This window comes from Natrix helvetica, assembly GCF_964273705.1.
Source record: "Natrix helvetica genome assembly, chromosome: 6".
NCBI lineage: Eukaryota > Metazoa > Chordata > Lepidosauria > Squamata > Natricidae > Natrix > Natrix helvetica.
In genome coordinates, this window is record NC_138553.1 from 20,423,349 (window position 1) to 20,448,956 (window position 25,608).

Consider the following 25,608-nt stretch of genomic DNA (forward strand, 5'->3'; position numbering starts at 1 on the left):
GTATTACTTGATCTTGATTGCATCCCTCTGTTATTATCATGGCACACAAGGTACCAGGCTGGCGATTTGCAATAAAGCATGCCTATCTCAAGATGCCACACTTTTTTCATTCTCAGACACATTCCCCTCCCCAATGGAATGGGAATTATAGTGGTTTAAATGTTGGGATTATTAGCGGGAATAAAAGATAATAACCATGAGCTGCTAGCATGCCTGTGGGATAGGATGGAACTACAAAGAAATAATCAAACACCAGGGTTAAAACACACAACATGGTTTCCTTTTATTTAATTGGTTTAATCAGTTTACATTCCACAACTGACAGTTTACTTCTTCATTTTTTTTTCCATAAACAAATTGCTTAATTACCAGACAATATTGTAAATCAATGGAATTACAGAATGTCCTGCGAATTCAAAAATAAAAATAAAAAGAAAGCAAGATGCAGCCAGTTTTGTTTACTTTTCCTCCCCCCACCACCCCCATCAAGCCCCATAATACTCAGCATTCTCTTCCATCCCCCCCTTTCTTTCTTCTTTTTTCCCTTTCCAGGAAAAATCTTGAAAATACTGTATGTCTTCCCCAAATTCACATGTCCTTTTTTTTTAACATTCCTGGAATTCTCTCTATTGCTCTAAAAAAACAATCAGGCCCCTGATGGATCTCTGTGGGACCAAGAACTGAAAGCCAAACGAGGCCTTTGCTGCATACAACTATCATTGTTATACCCAGTAATGTGAAGACGTAGATGCACTAAGATGGAGCCTTTAGCTGTAAAAAGATCAAGCAACACAGTTATCCACATCATATCAGAACTAGAATCAAACATACTAATCCATGTTATTTTTATTTTATTTTTTAGCACCAAAAGCCATTTTGGCTACTTGCATTTCATGAAGCCAGAAAAGATGCATTACAGTCTAACCAACAGGGTTTACTCAAGAAACATTACTCTGACCTCTGCTATGAATGCTGAAGTTAAAGGCAAACTAGGGAAGAATTGAATAACAGACCTGACTTGGAGAAAGGAGTGAGGGTTGGGGGAGAGGGACAGTCAACACTTTCTTGAGGTTTGCTGTGCTTAATTTATTCCTTTATTAGCTCAAAGTTTCATTCAGTGATGCATTTAAAAAACACAACTAAAAATGAATGTTTGTGGTCAATTAAAGTTAACAGAGTTCATTGACCATCTACACCAGGGGTGTCCAAACTTGGGAACTTTAAGACTTGTGGACTTCAACTCCCAGAATTCCCCCAGCCAGCCATGCTGGCTGGGGAATTCTGGGAGTTGAAGTCCACAAGTCTTAAAGTTCCCAAGTTTGGACACCCCTGATCTACACATTTCAGGAGGTTGGCAACTACCAGTGCTCAGATTCACAGCAGAACATATTTTTAGCTCCATGGAACCTTCTATATAACTGGTGGTCCTTATTGATCTTTGTAAGTTGCAAAACGCTTAGCATGCATGAAAGAAATCAACACACTTGGAAGCGATTTGTGAATAAACATCACCTATCTTTTAAATATTTTGGCTTTTTCCAGATATGAACAAATCAGTGGTAACCATAAAGTCACCACTGAGCTGATGGGATTCAGAATTTAGACCATGAAATCATGGGTAGTTCCATTTTGAATGTGCTGAATCAAGATAGAGCTTCTGTTGAGCTCAACACGTGCCTATGGAATAGTCCCAATCATGTGAATATGTCCTAAATATTAGATCAGCTTCCCCCAGTTTTGTGTTTCCAGCCATGATGGGTGTTAGTTTCCATAGCTAATTGGTAACAGCTTTTGGCTGGGTAATATGGGAGAGGCCCAAAATATATGAAAGAGTTAACTTCCTGGTAACGGAAATGCGGAGTACCCGCTTAGTTCTCACAACATCAGATATAACCTCTAATCCTGGGATATGCCAAGTATATTCCTTTTGCATTCACCGATCCTGCAGATATGCTGGGATTTTGAATATTACCTTACAACCAAGGATTAACTATTATTCATAGCAGACTGACAAGAAGTCTAAGATGAAACATCGGCATTTCTTGGTCTGCGGTTTGACACACAGCTCTTATTGATCTATATTAAAATGATATATTCACATATGTGTATTGTATGCATGTACATGTATGTGTGTGTGGGGGGGTGTACATGAGAGACAGAATGATTGTGTGGAAGTATGACAAACTAGAAATGTGTTACCAAAAAAAGCTGTTGTCTGATTTGGAGGTTTCTAAATGCAGAATGCCAATGATTTCCTGCAAAATTATTCATCTACTCATGTATTATTGATATAAGACAAGGTGACAAGACTGGAACAAACTGTAAATAATGTGATTGGATAGAAGGATAGATAATGTATTAAGTAGGCTAATAGTTACTGGATGAGATTATTTGTATATAATGTGATCGTATGGTCACTTTGCCTTTGCGGTGCTGCACTGTTTTAAATATAAAAACAATAAAAACATATTTTTAAAAAGTATTCATGTATGCATTCTAAAAATATCCCAGAATAGTTGGAACATACAACTTGCAAAGTTTCTCTTAAAGTTTATATAATAGCAATCACAGCCTTATTCATTCACATCTACATTGAAGGTTCACTGTGTACTTTGCTATTTGGGTCAGCTTAGCTATGGATACTCAAGCATTTTCCCCCAAAAGTGAGAACTTTGCAGAGATAAGCCTGCATCTCACATCAACTTATTTAGAAACAGGTTGAGTGGGAGTATGTCTAAGTCTTTAAAAAATGGAGATAAGCTCTGAGAGCCAGAGAGAGATCTTTAGAGACTAGAAGGGATCACTTTTGACAATCCACTCTACTAAAAATGAGTGTATCTTGTGTTCCAATATATGAAAAAAATCTAGTCTGTTCCATTTCTCGTAAGGTGAATCCTAGATGCCAACAAATGAGGATATTTTAACTTTCTTGTTTATTCTGTAACAAACTTCCTCAACCCTGACATTTCATCCCTAACTCATTTTCAAGCACAGATCAAAACTCCTTATTTTCTTTTGATTATATATAGATATTCTTTTCTGATTCTGAAAGGTTAGATAATTGTCTCTGATTTTTGACATATTTTGTAACAGGGCAGTTCATAAATATTACTGATATGCTTTTAATGTTATTCAAATTAGATGTTGAGGGTCACCATATTTCAACAATGGTGCCTCAAGTTACAATTTTTTCTTTAACCCCCCCCCCCCCCAAATTAAGCTTCAAAACCACAGTTCTATTTGTCACGCTTCCACAATATAAAACATTAAGGGCACATTCCTATGTTTACACAGAATTAAGGCAACTGAATTCAGTAGCATTGACTTCCAGTTAAATGTGCATAATTAGGATAATTAACACATCATTAACTCACAGGAGACTGTGAATTGTAGTCCCACCTTAAATTTGAAAACTAGCTGGGTAATCTTGAGCCAATCATTCCCTCTCGAGTCCAACTCAACTTACAAGGTTGTTGTAGGAAAAATAGGAGGAAGGAATGTTATGTATATTTCCCTCTTTGAATTACCTGTAAAGTAATAAAGGCAGGGGAAATTTTTTTAAAATAAATAAATAAATAAATACATTGCTTTTGTGTGCTGTTGCGTCTGACAGATTTGGATTCCCCACACTTTTGGCACTGTCAAAAACTTTGCAATAGTTGCTTTTGTTAGTTCAGACATATCATAAGTAGCTCATGCTATTTCAGGCCCCTTGGGCTATAAAGTGTCTAAATCATTGTCCTTTTTTGTAGATGTTCTTTAACTTTTGATAATTAGGTTTGCCATTCTACAAAGAAGGCAAGGTGTTGACCTTGAATTTCTTTACTTGGAGCATGCCCCACTGAATCAAAAGTAAGTTAGTCTAGTAGACAGATAGACAGCCCTGCCTGTATTATTTCAAAAGGATAGAAATCTTGATGGGTTGTTATAGTTGGAATTAACAGTCCCTGACCCAGTTAAGAAGTCAAATTCTGATCCAATGAAGAAATGAATTCTACAAGGATTCATGCATTCAATGAATTCTGCAAATATAAATTCTCATATTTTTCATTACAACGTATTGTTGGAAGAAATGTCCATCTGGGTTCAGTTCCAAATGGGGAAGAAGACACTGAAAACATGGAGGCTGTTTAGAAAGATAGTTTAATAGTGAAGCTCCTGAGTGAAAAGGGAAGAGATGCTGAGAGTCCCTGTGTTTTATGCCCTCTCTGGGCTTTGAACTTAGTGGGGCACAGGAAGAGTATTCTGATTGGTTGTTGTCAGAGGTCATAGCTAGCTTTGTAGGTTGTCTGTGTGCTAAGTTTGGTTGAAACTTGGTGGGTGGTGCAATGAAGGGCAATGAAATGGGGTAGATCTTTGTTATGTAGAATAGAACTGACTCAGGCCTTAATGGCCCATTGACAAAGGGGAGGGGGGCTGAGTTTCTGCCTCTCTGCATTTCTACTTCTCTTTTTAGGGAAAATATTCTGCCCTTTTAATATTTCCTAAAATGTCTCATTTTCCTAGAAGGATAGATGCTAAGTTCCTACAGTATGTAATTTTCAAGACATTGGAAATAAATGCGAAAAGAAAATGTTTTCAACGGAAGCATTGGAAGTTACTTTGATGTGAAGTATTCTTTCAAAGAATCTGTAAAAATCATACTGAAGATCATTCACTGAGAAGAGGCAAGTGGACAACATCCTATCTACAAAGTGTGAGCTCCCAAACTCATATGTCTAATGACCGAATTGTACTCCATCTGATATATTTTTGGGAAATGATGGTGGTTACAGTATGTGCAGAATGAACACAAAAACAAAAAAGGCTACTTGAATTGCATAGTAATTAAGGGAGAACTGGATGCAACCCAAGTCCCATCTATGCTCCATTAAGTATAATGTAATCATGATGCAGAGGGTAAATTGTAAATTCAGCAAAAGCAACAACTGATCTTAAATTGTGGCAAATCAGGCCCCTGAAATGTGTGCATTGCACCATTTTTTTAAAAACGATCCTGTTTGTAAAAATCAACCCATCTAGGTGAAGAACTCTGATTTCACATACGTGTTACTAACTAGACTCCAATCAGAGTAGTTTAGAAGAAATTTCAGTTCCGCCAAAACTATAAACTTAGGTCACTGATTTTAGTGCAACTTGGAGAGGCACCTCACGTTCCTTTGGTATTTTAATTTAAAATTAAAATCGGTCATTTATTCTTATGACATTCTCTAACAGAATAATATAGAAATCACAGCGAGAAATGACAGGAAGAATAAGGGCAGATTAAGTATGGCATTTCTAAGATTCTCCCCACGAGACAATCATATGGTTTGAACTTTCTTATATTAATGCAGCCAGGCCTTAAGAAGTATGGTTACCGGAAACAAAGGACTAGATCAACAGTTGACTTATCCTTCAATAGTAGTGACAGAACTATCTCACATTAAGTTAGCAATCAAGTTCAGGTGACACAGAGCGAAGTGCAAAAACACAACCAACTTCTGTTCTGCAATAAAGGATTGTCATTTCTTTCCTCTCCTTAAACACCCAAACTTGCTTCCTGAGATAGGGTTAAAAGCAAGGCTAGACACGCTGTTAGGCTGCAAGATGGCAGAATTGGAGGACTAGTAGCCAGGCCATTCCTGGAATGTGAGAATTTGATTTTCAGTCAATAATTAAATTGATTGTTGTTATTAACGGAAAACGGCAGCAGTGGCCGTCTATGAATGGAGAGAAACACAAACCAAGTTAAAGCATGTTGTAAGAACTTTCATTTGTTGCTGCTTCAGCAGCACCATAAGGTCACTTGCTGAGGAGATGAACAAGGACAACACTCTTTTGGCAAATGTGCATCTTGACCAAGGACAATGAAGCTGAGGACAGATAACCCAAGAGTAAAAGATACTTGGAATTGCTTGCTAGGGGACTTGCAACGAAAGAAGGTGTTGGGAAGAACCATTTCAACCTCTCTTTCTGACTTTCTCTCCGTTAAATTTTATAACATTGACTTTATTATGACACAAAGACTTTTTAGAGACAATGGTTGTTGTTGTTTTTGTTCCTGTTGACAGCAATACATGCACACATTTTGCTTAGAACCAGTGACTTCTACAGCGGAGGCGCCAGTATTCCTAATCCTTTTGTCTCATTTGCAAAGAGGAAGAACCAGTGAGACAGTATTTTAGGATGCTTCATCTGTTGAATTCACCAAGACTGAACCCGATCCCTCCTCCTCCCCTTCCCTCCCCTCCCCTCCCCTCCAATTCACAATTTTAAGTTTGTACATATTTTTACAGGCATTTGGATTAAAAAAAAACAGTCACATCTGGAAGGTACTGATATGAAAATGAAACTTATAGAACAAACTTTTTTTTCTATGTATGTAAAGCATTTCAGGAGAGAACAAAAGAAAGGAGACAGAGCTGGAGGTATTAAAATAAAATAAAAAAGTGGAGAGGAAAAATTGGGGAGTTGTACCTGTGATCCGCAGGGCCACCAACATTTGAATAATTTCAAGGAACAACTTTTAGGACTTATGCTTTGTCTTTTGAGGGAATCTAACCCCTGCAAGACAGAGCAAATATGATTTTGCCTAATGAACATGAGGGGTATGCATTCTCTTAATGAGAAACAATTGCAGTTGTATGTTGCTGTCCACCCAGATGCAACCTTGTAGAACTTCAAGAACAGGGATTACAGCTGGATTACCTCAGGAGGAGAGGATAGCAAAATGGATTGCCAACTGAAATGTTATTGGGAAATTCTGGGAATCCCAGCACTTTTGGAGGGATGCAAAAAAAAAATGGGATGGTTGAGTTAGATATTCAGGAGCAACAATATTGAGGAGAAATTAATACAGTTTTAAAATTATAAACGGTTGATACAAGAGCCTATAATCTTTTTTGACAACCAATCTCCCTTGTAATTTTAACAGCATGTTTTGGGAACTTTCTCAGCATGAACAGCTATAGTGGGCACCATTAATCACAAAACACTGATTTACTACCACTAATTCTAACTTCCTAGGATTTTCTGTATAATAGCTTAGCTTACTTCTTCCTTTCTTCTGGATGGGTAGGCTCATTTCCAAACACTAAATTGCAGACTCTTAGCATTTTTATTTTCTATGGAATGACTTTGGGATCTATGTTAGACGCAGAGGCATTCTTGGGAATACAGATTTTGCTTGAAAGTGGAAGTTCCTTTATAGAATGCTACCTATCCTATTTTTTGTAAAAAAGAAAAGAAAAGAAAAAAAAGATTACTAAAAACTAAAACTAGGAGGAGCAGGGTTCATGGGTGCCAAGGAAAATGTCAATGAGCCCTTTGTGCCTCTTAAGGGTTAGACTGCATGGTCCCTAAGAGAAGCTGTTATCTACCCATACCCACACAAGATTAATTGATCTGCGAAGTGAGTTAGAAGCAGATCACAAATCTTTGCATGATCAATGTCACTAGAATATTGAGTGAATCACCAAATGGTTGCTTGAAGTGCTTGTAACCTCTAATCATCTGTAATGGTTAACAGTGAAGAGATGGTTTTTATCTCACTAGTACCAGCCCTACACAGAGCATAAGTAGCCAATTGTCTTTGGAAGCAGATGTTAGGAATTGCTGAGTGTTCAACCATAATAGTTTTTCAGTGATTACTTTCTCTTGAATGATAGAACTATGCACTCTATATTAACCAGCTCTTGTCAGAAACAGGGGTGGATATTGGTTCATTCATTGCCTGTGTAAAGTTCAAATACTATTCCAACCGTTTTTTCCTATATAGAAAGAAGTAAAGGTGCCATCTTGCCCTGCTTTTGGTAACAAAATATCTTGGGGCAGCCATGAACCTCATCCTACCTGATCAAGGTTAAGTCAATTCATCTAAAAAATTACTAATATACAGTCTGTGGTAAATTACTACTATAGTAAGTTACCACTACAGTAAACAATTGGTGATATTCATCAGCATCTCAAAGTAAGGCCTAACTGCACTATGAAATAAGGCCATATAGAATATGAATCTCACACAGACATCTCAACACTCTCACTAAACTACAGTTCCCAAATGGCTTTGGGAGAAACAATAACAAACTAGCACAAATCTGATTAAAATTTTGTAGTGTAGATTCAGCTTTACTATGAGATCCTTAAAATGAACCTGTGGTGTTTTACAGTATAGGATGTATACTATACATCCCAAAGATCTCAGGTTCATGCTACAATATTAGTTCCTTCAACCCCACAGTTATGATTAAGATAAAGGAGGGTGGCCATTTTGATTTCACTGTAAAGTATTTCCCCAAAGAAATCAAGGGAGGTCACAGATTTATCATTAAACACATTTAGCCAAACAGTAATATTCTATAAGGTCACCTGAACACTTTGAAATTCTTCAAAAATTACATATATACATCTACATACAAATATGCACATATACAAGTACATCTGTGACTTTCATTTAACTTCAGGGTGGCACTTCAATTAAAATATATTCTCATCAAAGTTGCCTTTAGCAGGGTACTAGACTAGGTACAGACCAAATGCAGCTCATATGTTCCTACAGTGTAGGAAACAATTATGCAAACACAAAGCAGAAGACCTTAAACCTAGAGCTCTTGCTTAGGGAAAATGTGAGCAGGAAAAGGTAAAAGAGGACAGCTCTGTGACTTCTTAAGATCAGAGGTGGCAACTTTCTATTCTTTACTTTTTAAAGTCTAACAAACCTATTTTATTTCTTCCTTTTCTTTGTTGAAGTTCCCACTTCATGGGAGCATCGTCAACAGAGGTGGTATTTAGCCAGTTCGGACTGGTTCGGGTGAACCGGTAGCAGAAATTTTGAGTAGTTCAGAGAACCGGCAAATACCACCTCTGGTTGGCCCCGCCCTCCTGTCCCTGTCGTTCCCGGTCCTATATTCCCTTGTTTTTTAGCTCAGCTGATTCGCATGGCAGAGCAGATTGCTGTGCCTCAGCTGAGCTAAAAAAACAGCTCAGCTCACCAGCACTGACACCGAGGGCGGTCTTTGAGTGCTGCATGCGTGCATGAAGCATGCATTGGGCACATGCGCAAAGCACTCTCTCATAGAACTGGTAGGAAAAGATTTGGAATCCCGCCACTGATTGTCAACAATACCTTTGCCAAGTTTGACCATCTCTAAGCTAAGTTTTCATACTATCTGCCTGGAAATCTTAAAAGTTCAATGTGTTTCACAGGTTAAATCCAAGGAGTCACAGATAAGGACAACCGAATTCATAGGATTGTATTTTCACCTATTTTAGTATTGAGTGTTAAGCTATGTATTACAGCTCCTGTGAAGTGGAAGTTTTATGCAGTTGTAATGAAACCTCCTACTTCTTAAATATTCAGCATAATCATAGTGTAAATAATTGGTATTGCCTAGCATACAAAACATCTCAGAAAATCACTTCACCTGTTTAATGTTTTTTAAACCTAGATTTAGTTTTGCTGAATATGTATTATTATTATTTTATCAGTTATTAAATACCAGGGATAGATTAAACTACTTCCCTATTGTAGGAGTTTACTTAGAGTAGTGGTGATCATCATTGTAATTACTGGAGGTGCCAGCCTTCTTGGAAAGGAATAGTGCACTGAAAACAGCTTCACTAAAAGCAACCATAGTGGAATGAAGAGTCAGCAAATAGACGGAGTCTTGGTAATTCCTCTCTGGACAAGGAGAGGATATGAGATCACTCACAACTGCTCCACGTAGTTGGTCCTTATAAGAAGATCACAGTACAGTGATCACTGGTAGGTTTAGAGCTGTGGGAGATGATGGAATGAGCCACCTTACTTAATCAAAAGGACACTGGATTTACATATTTCTTCACATATTTCTTTTCCAATCACTTTTGGAAATTGCTTTTTAACTGCTTTTCAGCTATTAGGATTGATAGGTTATATTGCGCTGGTAAACGTCCTTTAATCTTCAGTTCAATAAGTTTTAAATACGAATTTTAAAACTTAAAAAATATATTTGAATAAACAATAAAAAATGATTAGAACTTTGATTTTGCAAAGTTACAAATGGAGTATAGGGCCATATGGATTGGAAATACATTTTTAGAATTAACGATAAGAATCCTTGTGGGAAATTGTTTTGAATTCTCTTAAAATATACTTATATATACAAGATGAGATTTTGAAGGTTGGACACCAGAAGGAACCAGAAAGAACAGAAGATTACAATTAAGGGAGAAGAATGCTTACATTTGACTAAAACAGAATGAAGCAAAAAAAATTTAACATTGGACATGCTGAAGGATAGTTTTGAACAATCAAACCAGAAATTAATTTTAAGAGTGTCTGCTTCTATAGACAGACTATGTTTTAAATATATTATGGAACAGTTTTAGGACATTATTTGACATGAAGATTTTTAAAGTAAAAGGAAGAAATACAAAGTTGGTTTATTTGATCAAGGTTAAAATAGATATATTCTTATCTCTGGTACCCCTTAATGGGTTTGGCTGATCAGGGCTGAAACAATGAATTTTTAAGGATTTGTTTAAACATAGAAGATGAGATTTGGGAAGAAGGGATCATTTATTGTATTTTAGGAGACGGTGATAAGTTATTAAAATTGCTTACACTTGCGATGATGAAGGGGAAAGTCATTTCAGTATATCTTTCTCTTCTTTTTCTTTAACTATATTCTTATTTTTCTTTCTCATTTTTCTTTCCATTTTTTCCTTTTTCCACTATTTTTGATTTTTATTCTCTTTTTAGTTTGCATTTGTTTTCATTTTTGTTTTGTTAATAACATCATTTTAAAAAATATTGGTGGTGGATTACGCCTCATTAGTTGAACCAAAAGGATTTTTGCCACCTTTCCTCTGAACTCTTCGTGAAAATGTTTTTCCTCAGAATGCAATTTTGTACAAGGATGGACTTCCTGTGCTGCTGTGCCAAAGATAGCAAGACTACTTTACCAACAGTACCCTGTACTGAGGAGTGTTCTGTCCCAATAATTCATTTGGGTCTGGTGGATGTCCTGATGTTTTGCTCTGATGACCTGCCAGACATTGTCACCTGTTCTACAGCACATAAATGGCTGACATTTTGAGGAATCATTATTCCTTATGCTTTAATACGTTTAGTCTTTAATGTGCCTCAAGACTCTTGTCTCATAGTGTAGATGCCACATTAAGATCTTAAAGTAGAGTTATTTAAGGAGAAAACCTAAAAGTCCTCTCATTTTAATATTTTGTATGTTTTTAAAAAGTAGCAAACTGATGAATAAATGGCAAATGTATGGAAAAAAGGCACTCAACTGATGGACTGTTTCTGTAAAAATAGTAATGGCTCACGTGTAGAATCTGAGTTTCCTGCTGTCTCCTGACAGCCACAAATAATTTACCTCATTCAACCTGGTTGCAGAATTCCAGTCCCCCTCATCTGACCATTTGACTCTTATTTCAATATTGGGGATTGAACATTCTATGAAATTCAACCCCAAACATCCTAACCCCATAGACAGAAAGTCCTTGTGTTACACACAGGTAATGCTTCTTAAGGAAGCCTACCTTGGGATGCAACCCTTAAAATAGCCAACTCTTAAAATAGGTGGATGGTAATAAGCTGGAGAAGTCTGGCATCAATTGCAGGCACACAGAATGGCATTTATTTATTCCAGTTTTCATATTCCAGTTTTCTGCCAACATTAAAAAGGTGGTGGATATTCATATTCCCAACTAATCTCTTATCTCCCCACTGAGATTTTCAACATTAAAGTTTTTTTCCTGGCAATTCCTTTATTCTGCTTTGCCTCTGAAACTGTCTGCAGCACCAATTACATTTTTTTTACCTCCTGCAGTTAAAATCAAGGAAACTGGAGTAAGTCACTAGGACTGAGCTTGAGTTGCAGCAGACTTGACTGACCTTGTTACTCAGATTCTAATTTCCCTGAATTTATGTAAAATATAGGCATTGGGCCTGCAGCTTTAGAGAATGGATAGAAGAACTGCTTCCACATCAGAAATATTCTATGCTGCTACTGAATCCAATTGCTGTGCTCTGCAGCAAGTATAATATTCTGTGCATTTTTGTTCATTTTACATTGCACAATCTAAATCTGTATTGGAGGTTTTCTTCAGCCAAAAGAAAGGATCAAGGACTTCAATTTTGTAGGGATTCTCCCTGCCCCCTTATTCCTATGGCATGCTTTGACTCTCTGTTAATCCAATTTAATTTCAACAAAACCCATGATATACAAGACCATCTTCCTCCAATTGCTTCAGTAAATAAATGAGATTTGATCCACAAAATAATAAACCTTTTTTACACAGGCTGGCCTGATGCAGAATTAGCATCATTCCACTGTCCCCCCAATTCACTGTCAGTCTTAAGGAGATCTTCTGCAAATGAACCAATTAATTCTGAGTCCAACATTGCAACATCTCCTGGAGAGGGGAAAACTTCATCCTATTTTTCCATTCCCCAGGCTCTCCTCCATTTTGTGACACCTTACTACCCTCAACTTCTTCAATATATATTTGCTATTTCTTCTTCCTTGGGCAGTCTTTAGGGTCCTCCCCACCTTTACTGCAAAACAAGGATGGTGACAAGACCACCAAGTTTTGCATTCCCCCATTAGCCATCTGGAGGGTCCTTTCATGAAGTTTCTGATTCATCAGCACTAAAGACACATGTAGAGTGGCATGACTGAAATTCTGGGTCCAGAGGTAGAATCTGACGCTGGTGGAAATGCCCTTACAGGCACCCCAAAAGTGTGCTTTTGACTACGCAGTTCATTCATTTATATGGTAGCAGGACTGGATTAAAGCCAACTGATGCCCTAAGCACAGCACAGCTATGGTGCCCTTGGCTCCTCCACTGCTTAACTGACACATTAAAGCTCAACACTGAAAACTAAAGTCAAATGCAACCATGAAATAATTAAGAGCATGATAGCTGGGAAGGAAAAATGATGTGGTGCCCCCTTCTCTTGGTTCCCTAAAAGCATGTGCTTAATGGTTAATCCAAGGCTGAGTGGTAGACCCACACATTGTAACCACATGGTTTATCTGCACATGTAGCTACGATGAAAAGAGACATCAAGAAGGTGCTACATGGATTAAATACTTCAGAATATACTTGGAAAGACTGTTTATATGCTATCTGTGCTTTCTTTTTGTCTTTAAAGGAAAGGATACTTCTGTACTGGTAGTTTTATTTTATGTCACGAGGTACTATAAATAGAAGTGTGATTCATCTATTTTGGCAAATCCATCCTCCAATGTTACGCTACTATTTTCCTCTGAAGTTCATTACTATATGCAATTAGTATGTGTGTCTACTCCATTGTCTTGTTTATCCTCTCTGTACCAATCTCCATGAAGACTAATCAGATCACAGGTTTGTTTTTTTCTGGATCGTAAGTTGTTATTTCCGTTACCTTAGCTGTCTCCAGTTCTTTAGCACGGATATTTAACAGGAGGACTCAGGTATAAATAAGCGGGGAAATAGTAAGAAATAAGGAGAAGAGAGGAAACAGATGAAAAGTATGTATTGTAGGGGCACATTCAGTGGGCAAAGTCAAACTGATGGCCACAAAGGTGTGTTGAAATTCCATCCATTTTTAATGGGTGACACACATACAAACTGGCAAATCTTCAATCACAACATGTCAGCTGCCAGTTTGACTTATTTAACCACACCTTACACTACCCCTGTGGGGGAATTATCAAATCACAATCAAAAGTTTTGGTTTTTATGAGGAATGGAATTCCTTTCTCTCCCTTCAATGCCTTCTGGTTTACACGTTTTCTCATCTTTATTTATTTATTGAATTTATTTGCCACCCATCTCATAGCAAACAACTCTGGGCGGCAAATAGAAGGCTCAGAAAATCAGGTAGTTTATGATAACTGCACGGACATCTGTTCTTGGTGCACATGGACATAAGGAGGAGCACCGTGTATTACAATCCTTATTATTACCATCCCTTCAGAATTCCCCCATCACTGCAATGGCTTTTACCCACATGATTGTGATTAACAAAACAATGGCATAACAATAACAACGACAATCTCTGCCCAAACTCCTTCTGCACAGCCAACTTGATGATCAAACAACCACAAAGCCCACATTCCCACCCCTTACCACCCACAATGGCTTCTATCCACTATCAGATGGTTCTTGATGTACCAAGGCAAGGCGAGATCAGAGGCAGGACCAACTCCAGACCATGAAACGTGCAGCCTCCAAACAGGCTTTTCCTCATCCATGCATAAGTCTTGACACCTTTTGTTGCGATCACAGTGAGGAGAATTTGGTAGAAGATCACATGAAAACGCCAGGGTTACTTTTCTTTCTTTCTTTCTTTCTTTCTTTCTTTCTTTCTTTCTCTCTCTCTCTCTCTCTCTCTCTTTTTTTTTTTGAAAAAAAAAGTTGGGATGGAGGGGGAGCTATACACTATGCATCACAGCATTTCAGTTAGTCTTTCTCTTGCATTTCTGCCAACAGTTCAGCCTTGTCAATTAAGCCTGGCTGTAAGGCAGAGGGAAGTTGAAACAGCATTGTCAAAGCATCCACTCAACGTTCCTCACTTGAAGTTTTGTTCTGTAAGAATCTTGGCTGATTTTTTTTGTTTTTTAAAGTTTAGCAAATAAAGGGAAACCTGCCTTAATCTTCTGGTTCGTTCCTCTTTGATGGAACAGGCAAGGTTTTTAAAAAAAATAAAAACATCCATGTGTGAGCAGAGGGATTCTGAAGAGGCCTTGAGAAGGTTAAATTTTAGAGAGATAACTGAAGAGGTTCATTTATTTACTGTTTATGTTTCCCCAATACAGTGTTTTTTTTTCTTTTCTTTACTCCTTGTAAAAGTACCTTATGCACCAAGATACCCTTTCCCCTTCCCTATCACATCACACCCAACTGGCGGCAGACAGATGCAACAATATGTTCACTTGATGTTTGAAGTGGGACGCTGAAGATTTTTTTTTTTTTAAGGAGCTGAGTGGAAGAGCAATGTTGCAGAAAAGCTATTCCTTTCTCCAGGAAAAATAACAAGAACAATACAAAGCTGTAGAGAAGATGTAGGAGCCTCACTGGACTCCACTCTACCATGGCACTGGCAACTGTTTGAGATCTATATATAATATATGTTTATGTATATTCATTTATATTTATATATGTATAATATGTATATTTATAGGCTTGTTTGTACTTGTCTTAGCACACTGTCCCATTCTCAGGTCTCGATTTGGGGCAATTGGTCCTGGGGACAGGTTGAACAGAAGGGGCCAAGGTACAGAAGAAGCCAGAGATCAAAGTAAGACCTAGGCCTCCCCATGCACAAAACATGGACCAGCCGTAGCCATGACTGATGTCATCAGGGAGTCCATACAGGTACCGGGGATATCGGGAGAGCTCAAAGTTGATTCCGGCTACACATGTGCACAGTGAAATTATGCAGAAGGTTCCTGGAAAAGAAGAAGAAGAAAAAGACAAAGAGGAGGAAAAAAAAACAGGAAGAATGGGTTAGAATTATCACAATAACTCTACCTAAAAAGAAAGCCGTTGGAGAAAGAACAGGAGAATCAGCGATGGATGACTCAGGAATTCTAGAATGCCACTTAGTTTATTCAAAAAATATTTTATTCTATCTTCAGTTTCCAAGGCAATTGCATAAACTTACAACATACAACTAATAATTAAAAGAGTAAGTGTCCAAGATAATGGCCCTTGGGATATGATTTTATAGGTCAATGGATTGATTGGAAACACCCACTCACTCCCACTACAACAGCTACTGACAATCTTTGTTAAAAATGTGGTATTCCAGACAAACATTTAGAACATCTAGTCAAATACAGTGATCATAATTTAGAAGGGAACCCCCTCCCCCCCCCCCCAATCCAGTGGATCTAAACACTCCTCCGTACTCCTTTGGAAGACTTCATATTTGGAGAATATTTAGGTTTGCAGGGAATATAATATCCATGGCACTTTCATCTTGAATATGTCAACCTTCTGATAAAGCTCTTCTTTGTCAATGAGAGGCTAACAATACTCTGATAGCTACTCAAAAGCCTATGAGACTAAACATTACTCTGGAAACATCATAAGAGTATGTTGGAAGGCTGCAATAGCAAACAATTTTCAATATTATTGTCCATGTGCTCATTAGGAGTTGAATGCTGCTCAAGAGAAACTTTCTGCTACCTTTGCTGAACATCCGAGTTCCTCAAAACTCATATTTGCTACAATGAATAAATGTGACATGAATCCTTTATGTCACACTTATGGATCCATCTAAGAAGCTTAATGAGAACTGTAAAAAGCATGGTAGAGGCTAAACTGGTAGCTCACTTTCTTAGCTATTTACAGTAGATCTTATTATATTCAGGGCAGTATCGTACATTTGTATGGTTCATACAAGAATACCGTATTTTCTGGCGTATGATGACTTTTTAACCCCAAAAAAGTATTTCAAAAATTAAGGGTCGTCTTATACGCCGGATATACCAAAAAACCAAAACAAAAGAAAAAGCAACGCCGCAAAGCAAAAAGCCGCGACGCCACCAGCGCAGATGCCGGCCTTTCAATCGATAACCTCGGCGCTCCTCGCCTGGGCACATGGATGGATGAGTGCTGGGATGGCTTAATAAGGTCTGGCTGGAGGTCTGGAGGAGGAAGGCGCTGAGCTCAAACTTTGAAAGCCCAGAAGCGTGGAGCTTTCAGCCGGCTCGCAGGTACCTGAAAGTAGGGGGTCGTCTTATATGCTCAGTCACCTTATATGGCGGAATATACAGTACAACCTCAGTGTTATTTGCTTCATCCTACTATAATGTACTGATACAATAATGGTCCTTCAAATCACTTGACCTTAGAATTATTTGAGTTCAATGTGTACTTTCCGCAACTAACATCAATATTACCTCTGATTTGTGATGATGGGAATTGGTCCTTGGAGAACATTAGGTAACGGTTCCCTTCAAACATATGTTCTAGTTGTTTCCAACTCTAGGGGGCGGTGCTCATCTCCATTTCAAAGCTGAAGAGCCAGACATCTCTGTGGTCATGTGGCTGGCATGACTAAATGCCGAAGGCACACAGAACACTGTTACCTTCCCACCAAAGGTGGTTCCTATTTTTCTACTTGCATGTTCAAATGCTTTTGAACTGCTAAGCTGGCAGAAGCTGGGACAAGTAACGGGAGCTCACTCCAATACGCAGCGCTAGGGATTCGAACTGCTGAACTGTTGACCTTTCTGATCGACAAACTCAGCATCTTAGCCACTGAGCCACTGTTCCTCATAGAACATTAGGTTACAAGTAATAAGTTTTGTAGTATGCAGTATTTATTTTTTCCCAGAAATGAAAGAGTTATCTTTATTTCTTAAACAGCTTTCAACTGCTGGAAAAAGACTCTATTTCTGCCCCAAATAAATGGAAAGAGTGAATAAAAGTATGTTGGGAATTCCATCATCATTCAAAGCCAAATAAATTGAAAGGATTCTTTCAATCGACAGAGGTTGGATTAAATCACCTAATTCCATTCCTATTCCAAATTCTGAATATGTACAGCGCTATTTGATCATCATTATTATTATTTGCTTTCCTGCTTGATATGTAGCAAAGATGAACAATATCAAAATGATACAATCAAAAGCAGATAAGGAACAGATAGCTTGTACTTGCTGCCCATTGTTTGGAGGGGCTAATGGATATTCTGAATAGCTAGCTATTATTTCCATGCAATTCTAATCAACAATCAGTCAATAGTAGGAGAACTTCATTTAATTTTTACTTGTGACCCACCATGAAATATGAGTCAATAAAATGTGCTTCATATTTCAGATCTCATTAGGAAAGAAGATACTTGCATTAGTAATTAAAATCTCTGGTTCCAGGTTCTACTGGGGGAGTTAAATGATGGTTCTCTTAGGATAAATCGACTTTACTTTCTACCTTGATTGGATTGTGATTATGATCCTATATGAGTATGATAGCTCTTTCTTTCTACTTCAGTGGAGGTAGAAATGCATTTCTGGTACAGCAGGAGGCTTTGGAAGTTGGGCCTTCATACATCATTGCTGCCATACTACCAGATTATCGGTATGGGATATGAGCCATGGTGGCACAATGGTTAGAGTGCAGTATTGCGGGCTAGCTGCAGTTCAGCAGTTCGAATCTCACCAGGCTCAAGGTTGACTCAGACTTCCATCATCCCGAGGTGGCTAAAATGAGGACCCAGATTGTTGGGGGCCATATGCGGACTCTGTAAACTGCTTAGAGAGGGCTGTGAAAGCACTATGAAGTGGTATATACCAGTAAGTCTAAGTGCTATTGCTATTATATTCCTTTCCTTTTAAAATTGTACTTTAGAGCAGACACTGTGGTTCAATGACATTGAATTTACATGACTTCACTGCATTGCAAATGGGGAAGAATCCAAAATGATGCTCTGTGAACCAAATAGGGAAGCACAGCAAGCCAATGCATTCTGTTGGCTGAAATCTCCTCATTGCATCCAGGGATTCAGGGGACATTCCTAAACAATTCACTTGATTCCTCACATGGGGTCCACATATTACCATTCCAGCCTGAATCCTAGCCCAGTGGCTTTTGCTGACTTTCAGATTTTTTATTAAAAATAGATACAAGCTTCGTTCATTCAATATATTTTTATAAGGCCAAGTAAACGTGACATGTTATACTTGGTTATTATTAACTTTGGTTGTTTTAGGGTGGATGACCATTTTTTTAAACTTATTGGGTTCTGCAAAACAAGTCCGTTTATTTAGATTATAGTTTTAGTGTATACCACTCAAAAATGAATAATTCAGATGGGGAAGACTTGATGTCACGGTGAAATGACAGACTTTCTCGGGGCTCTGTGATTGCCACCGAATTCTGGTCGCCTGCACGGTTCAACTGGACCTAAACCGTCCCGTAGAGACGGTGACAGGTAGGGGTATATCCTGTCGATCCCAGAGACACCCGCAAAGTCTCTGGTGATCTGGGAAAAAGCCCCTCTTGCCAGCGACTACGAGTCAGCCATTAGGCTGCTGGAACTGCTGACAGCTCCGTAACGCAAGGGCATGAGAGAAGCATGTCATTTTGGTGAGAGTTTTAAATTTCTTTTTTTCTATTGGAGAGAGAACACCCTAAAATCTGGAGATTTAATTTAAAATAAACACTGATGAGAGAGTAAGTGGCGGACTTAAGGCATGGTCAATTGAAGGTTTCCTTTTTTCCCTTTTTATTGTCAGAAGCCGGATCGGACTTTCATTGTAAATCACTTTCTAAATTGGAATGGCTCTTTGCACTTTTTTTTTTACTTTCTCGTTGTCCCTTCCACTATTAGAAGTTATGAACGAGGTGATGTCAGAGAGCAGGATGCCCAAATCATGGTCAGAAGCATATATTACACTTCTGCCAAAAGAGGAGGCTGATCTATCACAAATTAAGCACTATAGACCCATCCCAGAGATAGGTGATACTATAAAGACATATTATTACTAAATAGACTAATAATCATGCAATGGAATGTTGGTATATATATGAATCTAATCTCTAGAATATTTGTTTAAAATGAAGGAATAACAATTGTAGCTGAACATATGATCTACAATGATAACAATGTACCTATGTATACCTGATGGACAATCTGTGACTTTATATATAATTGAAAGCGGTGATGCACAAATGCATGTAACCAAACAACATGTTATTTGTATATGTAATTGATGATGGTTTTATGTTTTATGTGTTGTTTGTCTTTGTCAGTCTAAAAATAAACTTTTATACCAAAAAAATGAATAATTCAATTAACTAGGTAAAGCTGGTGCTTAATTGCAGCCAGGAAGGTTGCCTGAGCACAGATGATTCAGCGCTTTCCAAGATAACCACAACCACAACCTCTACCGCCTTCTTTTCTAATTTTTTTCTTGGTATAAAATTGTAAGCGTTTAAATAATATTTAAATATTTAAATATTAAATCCTGCAGAGATTGTTGAAATTTATTTTGTCTGTTAGCCGTAGCAATGTGGCCCAATGTCCAGGGAATTAGGTCTGGGGAATTTCAAGTCCTCCTTCATCTCATTGATTGACTTTAGGATCACTTACTCTCTCAATCCAAACAATTTCATAGGTGTAGGAAGTTAGCACCCTCCCCTCTCCTAGAAGAAAGAAGCAAAGCTATCTTTCTCCCATCCATGTGGGGTTTTTTGTCCAGGATCTCAAACCATATGGTCCTGTCCACCATTAAAGCATCTTTCCAAGCACTCTCCTTGTTTCCAGTGTCTTTTTTTCCCACTTGAAACTGAACCCAGATGGACATTTCTTCCAATATAGGGTTTGTGGAGAGAAAAAGAAATGAAGGAAGAAATCTTATGTTTGTTGTGTTGAAGTTCCCATATCTGTGTATCTCTCCATCCATTGATCCTTCTATCAATCTTAGAGACGCTACTTGGTTAAAATTCAACTTAGCTAAAGATCTCGTTCCCATGTGGCAAAGTGTATACAATACACTATACTTTAAAATAAAAATGTTATGATACATACAAACATTTGGACAAAGTTCTGTCATGTCTATCCATTCACCTACCCATCTTTTATGAAATGGGTATGTGTGTAGGTTATTCAAGTATACCCAGTGTATTCCTGCCAGTTTTTATTTATATCACTGAGAAATATCAGGAACACTCAAGAAAAACAAAAAAAGTGGATCTGACCCAAGAAACACAGTCTCCTTTTTAGTGTCTTAAATTATTCCATTGCCTTATCACAGGGGTGTCAAACTCAATTTCATTGAGGACTGCATCATTCATTGAGAGGCAGGCCGGGCATGGCCAGCTCAACATCAATCATGTCAGGGGCGCCTGTGGCAACCTCAGGGCTCTGCCAGATAAAATGGGCTCCTGAGCTCCATTTTCGGCTGCGATGGCTTCTTGCAACTCTCTGCCAGTGTAAACAGAGCTTGAAAGGGCTGCCTGCTGCCCTCACAAACTCTGTTTTTGGCTGCAACGGCATCCTGCAATCCTCTGCCAGTGAAAACGGAGCTCATGAGGGCAGCATTTGGCCCTTCACGAGGTCCGTTTCTGCTAGCAGAGGCACTGGGGCCAAGTTCTTTGTTGTTTCCAGGGTGGCCCTGCGGACCAGATCTAAGCACCCTGTGGGCCGGCTCTGGCTCTTGGCCATTGAGTGCCTTATCAAATCATTGCAGAATGCGGCCCTGCTCTCTCCCTGCTCCATTGTGAGAAATCCCCTTCTGCTGAAGCAGCTTTACAGCAACCTCCTTCTGTGCATGAATTAAATGCCTCAGCAGCATGAGGCTCCTGAGAGCTCTTTATTATTTTGGCACACACTTGCATAGAATATAAATGATTGCTTAATTGCACACTATAGCCTCATCATTGGCTAACAGACGGGCATGTGACAGACAAGGTTTAGTTTAAATCTGCCCTTATTTATTTATTAAACTGCTTTGGAAAGCGCAGGCAGACCGATTGGCTAATACAAGGCCGATGTGCTTTGTGAAATCATAAATCCTTCACACATTTTTACCGAAAAGCCAAAGCAAAGCAAACCGCTTCCCCGCTGCTTTGGATCACCATAGAGAACGAAGACCCTGTTAATATGCAGAATCTGGGCCAGCTCATGCAGGTTGCCAATTCAAAAGAACAGCTGCATTCCTCCTCAACTTTGGGCAGGCCAATAGCCATACAGGGAAAACTCAGTATGAACTAGACTCTGGTCTGAGCTTCGTCTGTTCTCTTTTTGGAGAAGCAGTTTTGAAAAAAAATGCAATCCCAATGGCTGCAAGTTCTGGTTCTGGTCACCACGATGTAAAAAAGATGTGGAGACTCTAGAAAGAGTGCAGAGAAGAGCAACAAAGATGATTAGGGGACTGGAGACTAAAACATATGAAGAACGGTTGCAGGAACTGGGTATGTCTAGCTTAAGAGAAAGAAGGACTAGGGGAGACATGATAGCAGTGTTCCAATATCTCAGGAGTTGCCACAAAGAAGAGGGAGTCAAGCTATTCTCCAAGGCACCTGAGGACAGAACAAGAAGCAATGGGTGGAAACTAATCAAGGAGAGAAGCAACTTAGAACCGAGGAGAAACTTCCTGACAGTTAGAACAATTAATCAGTGGAACAGCTTGCCTCCAGAAGTTGTGAATGCCCCAACACTGGAAGTCTTTAAGAAGATGTTGGATAGCCATTTGTCTGGAACGGTATAGGGTTTCCTGCCTAGGCAGGGGGTTGGACTAGAAGACCTCCAAGGTCCCTTCCAACTCTACTATTGTATTATTGTATTAAGTGTCTCTGGCAATCCTCTGCCACAGGTTGGCACAAGCTGGTTTGGTACTTAGCAAACCAGGTGGCACAAGTGCAGATTCGCCAATTGTAATTTGGCAGCTCTGTGGCCTTTTAAAGAGTGTCAGTGATTTCGGTGGGGTTGAAGGTCAATTCTAACTCCCACTTCCTGGCTTTCTTGTGTTGCATCCAACAGCAATATATATTTTTTCTCCGCTGTTTTCCTCTGTTGCAGTCAATACCCCATTAAATGAGAGTAAGAAAGTAAATTTATGAACTTGGGTTTTCCCCCAGTTAAAGGGCTATCTCCTCATCTTTTTATTGCTTAATTTGGCAGACAGAAATCCCCTTTTGTCTTTTTTCTTTAATTTAAATTACTGATTCATAGAGATAAATTATGGATCTGGATTCAGAAGACGGAGTAAACAAGGATTGTATGTCTCTCTATTTCTGTAGGGAGCCATGGAGATGACCTTGAAAAACTAGCCAGAAATCATTCAGACAACAGCAGGCGCATTCGTATATTCTGGCCCAGAGTGAAAGAGCAGTAAGGCCAATGTAGAGTGCACGACGTGCTTATAACAAATGTGAAATAATTTGCTAGAATGGTGGGTGGAATGATTTCATTTGAAATGACCAGTTTCAAGAAGGACTGGTTAACTAGCTGAGAGATTAACTGATGACACAAGGCACCCCAGATAATTTGGAAGAGCTGGTCCAACATGGTGTGTTAATAGATAGTTATTGGCAGGGCTGGGCTTCAAAAATTGCAGCAATGGGTTCCCTGCCCAGTTGCTGGGTGGGCATGGCAATGGTGGGCGTGGCCTAGTCGGCCTCCTGAATCACAGTGGGGGGAGTGTTTCACTTTCCCCAGGCTTTGGAGGCTTTCCTCGCGCTTCTGGGAGGGTGAAAACCTCCTCCAGGCTCCAGCCATAACATCAGCTATGGGTTCTCCCGAATCCGGGCGAACCCATAGCAGCCCACCCCTGGTTATTGAAAGAGTTGAGGTCTAGAAGGAATAGGAAGGAAGCCTCTCTTCCCCCTGTAGTATTCTATTTGCCTGGACCTCGTCAGAATCCAGTATTAGAGATCCAGTGAATTGGGGCAATCAAGGAAATGTAGTTCCAGGAGAGAAGCAAGGAAGAAATCTCAGATTATGCTTTTACAAGGAGCTCTCAGACATCTAGCCAGATCTTGCACAGCTAAGTTCATTCACCCAAATGAACCAAATGCTGCACATGTGTAGATCTACAGGCTACACAGCAAGGAAATGTCTGACTTGCTCAAGGCCACAGCTTTGGGAAACATTGCAGGTTCTCTTCCTCTGCATGAGACCCTCATACAATTAAAGACAATTAAACAGCACTCAGACAACAAGCAAGCACATTTTATTGTTCCTGCTACCCTTTATTAGAAGAGTATTTAGAAATAGGTTGGAAGACACAAATCTCAGACTTGGGGGCAACAGCCAATTTTATAGATGAGCCACAGCATAAAAGTTTAATTTATTGATTTAATTGCTAGAAAGGCCAATGCTGGTCAGAGCACTTGATGGGCAGATGCTACAAGCTGGGCTTGAGTTGCACTGTGCTAACCCTTTACAACTGAAATCATACAGAATGCTTGCCACTCAGTGCTGTTATTGCTACCTTACAGATTCCCAATGTGCTGAGGATTGATTGACTACAATTACATAATCCAGATGTGCATCAGGAGCAAAGAACAATTTATTTTCCATCAATGAAATGTCAACAACACTGATTGCAAGCTTTTTATTCTCACCCTTCCCCGTGGCTGTTTGGTGCACTGACTCTCCTACCTTACAAGAAAAATACTCTGACTTTGTGGATATGTTTGGGGAGGCGGCGGCAATTGTATTGCCTCTCCACCAGACATGTAACTATCTTCAAATTGAAATCAAGAGTCCAGATCAGAGGTGGTATTCAGCTGGTTCTCACCGATTCTAATAAACTTGTAGCAGAAATTTTGAGTAGTTTGGAGAACCGGCAAATCACCTCTGGCTGGCCTCACCCCCAATCTATTCGCTTCCTCCCAAGTCCCAGCTGATCGACTGGGTCTTTTTTTGTTGCCCTGCACAGGAGAACGGAGCTGGAAAGCAGGTTAGTGGGGTGGGGAGGGAATGGAAATTTTGCAGTATCCTTCCCCCAGGCGTGGGGATTTTTCAGTATCCTTCCCCCAGAAGTGGGGAGGGAATGGGGATTTTTCAGTATCCTTCCCCCAGGAGTGGGGAGGGAATGGGGATTTTGCAGTATCCTTCCCCCAGGAGTGGGGAGGGAATGGGGATTTTGCAGTATCCTTTCTCCAGGAGTGGGGATGGAATGGGGATTTTGCACTATCCTTCCCCTGCCATGCCCACCAAGCCACACCCACAGAACCGGTAGTAAAAGTTTTTTGACTCCCGCCACTGGTCCAGATTCCAGCGAAGAGTTACCAGATTTTACCCAAGAGTTACTCACACTGAAGGGATTGCTGTATGTCAGTTTGAAGAAAGGATTTATTCAACCTTCCTAATCTCCATGATTACCTGGATTGACTGAGAATCTCTACAGCCTTTAGGACTTTCTTGGATTTTTTTCCTTGAAAATGCTTTGCTTCTCATCCAAGAACCTTCTTCAGCTTTAACTTCAGTCTGGGACAATCATGACCTGGATGATTGAGAATTTCCATAGAGACTTGGAAAATATATTACTAGTTCTAGTAATAGCTTTATTACTAGATTCTATAGACTTTCTCAATAAAAATATTATTTTTGTGTGCTCTGTCTGCTGATCTGTACCATTTCACAGGAAGAACCTAGGAACAGCAAAGCTTTACCTACAGCTTCATCTTAGTAACAGAGAAAGTCAACAAGAAAAAATGTGGTGAGGATTTGCTTATTATTTAAAAGTCCTTTACGATGATTTACATGCTTTTTTAGAATGACTGGATTTATGCAGATAAAAACAGTGGGATGTGTTTATGAAACAGACATTTTTGAGCGAAAGCAAATTTGACACCTTAGAGAAAAAAATAGTGGAAGTAAAAACCACAGTGATTGATTCACACGAAGCAAAGTTTACTCAATTTGAAAATTCTGATACTGTGCCCAGTGAACCACTTATAAAATCTATTTGTATAAAAATAATGTCAGTCTGTCTTTTCCCAAAGAGAGATGGACCATTTTAGCTGGGGGACAAGGATGAAAGTATGGTTTTAACATGTTGCTTCTAGAGATCAGAAAGCTCGGCAGTTCGGTGTTCGAATCCCTAGTACTGTGTAATGGAATGAGCTCCCGTTACTTGTCCCAGCTTCTGCTAACCTAGCAGTTCGAAAGCATGTAA

The 25,608-nt window shown here is 39.1% G+C and overlaps 1 protein-coding gene across 2 annotated transcripts in view; it reads right to left on the minus strand.

Moving 5' to 3' along the window:
• Nucleotides 1–258: 258 nt before the first annotated feature.
• Nucleotides 259–25,608, minus strand: part of TMEM178B (transmembrane protein 178B) — a 363,015-nt gene continuing 337,665 nt past the window's right edge. The window contains exons 4-5 of one of the 2 annotated variants that reach the window (XR_014175705.1): nt 14,144–15,420; nt 259–3,527 (exon numbers count right to left, since the gene is read on the minus strand). Coding sequence is in view for 1 of the 2 variants with exons in the window: in XM_081957050.1 (XP_081813176.1) it covers nt 15,170–15,420 (251 nt within the window). In the remaining variant the exon portion in view is untranslated. Of the gene's footprint in view, nt 3,528–12,999; nt 15,421–25,608 lie in introns of those variants that run through there. The other variant, XM_081957050.1, reaches the window with a different exon arrangement.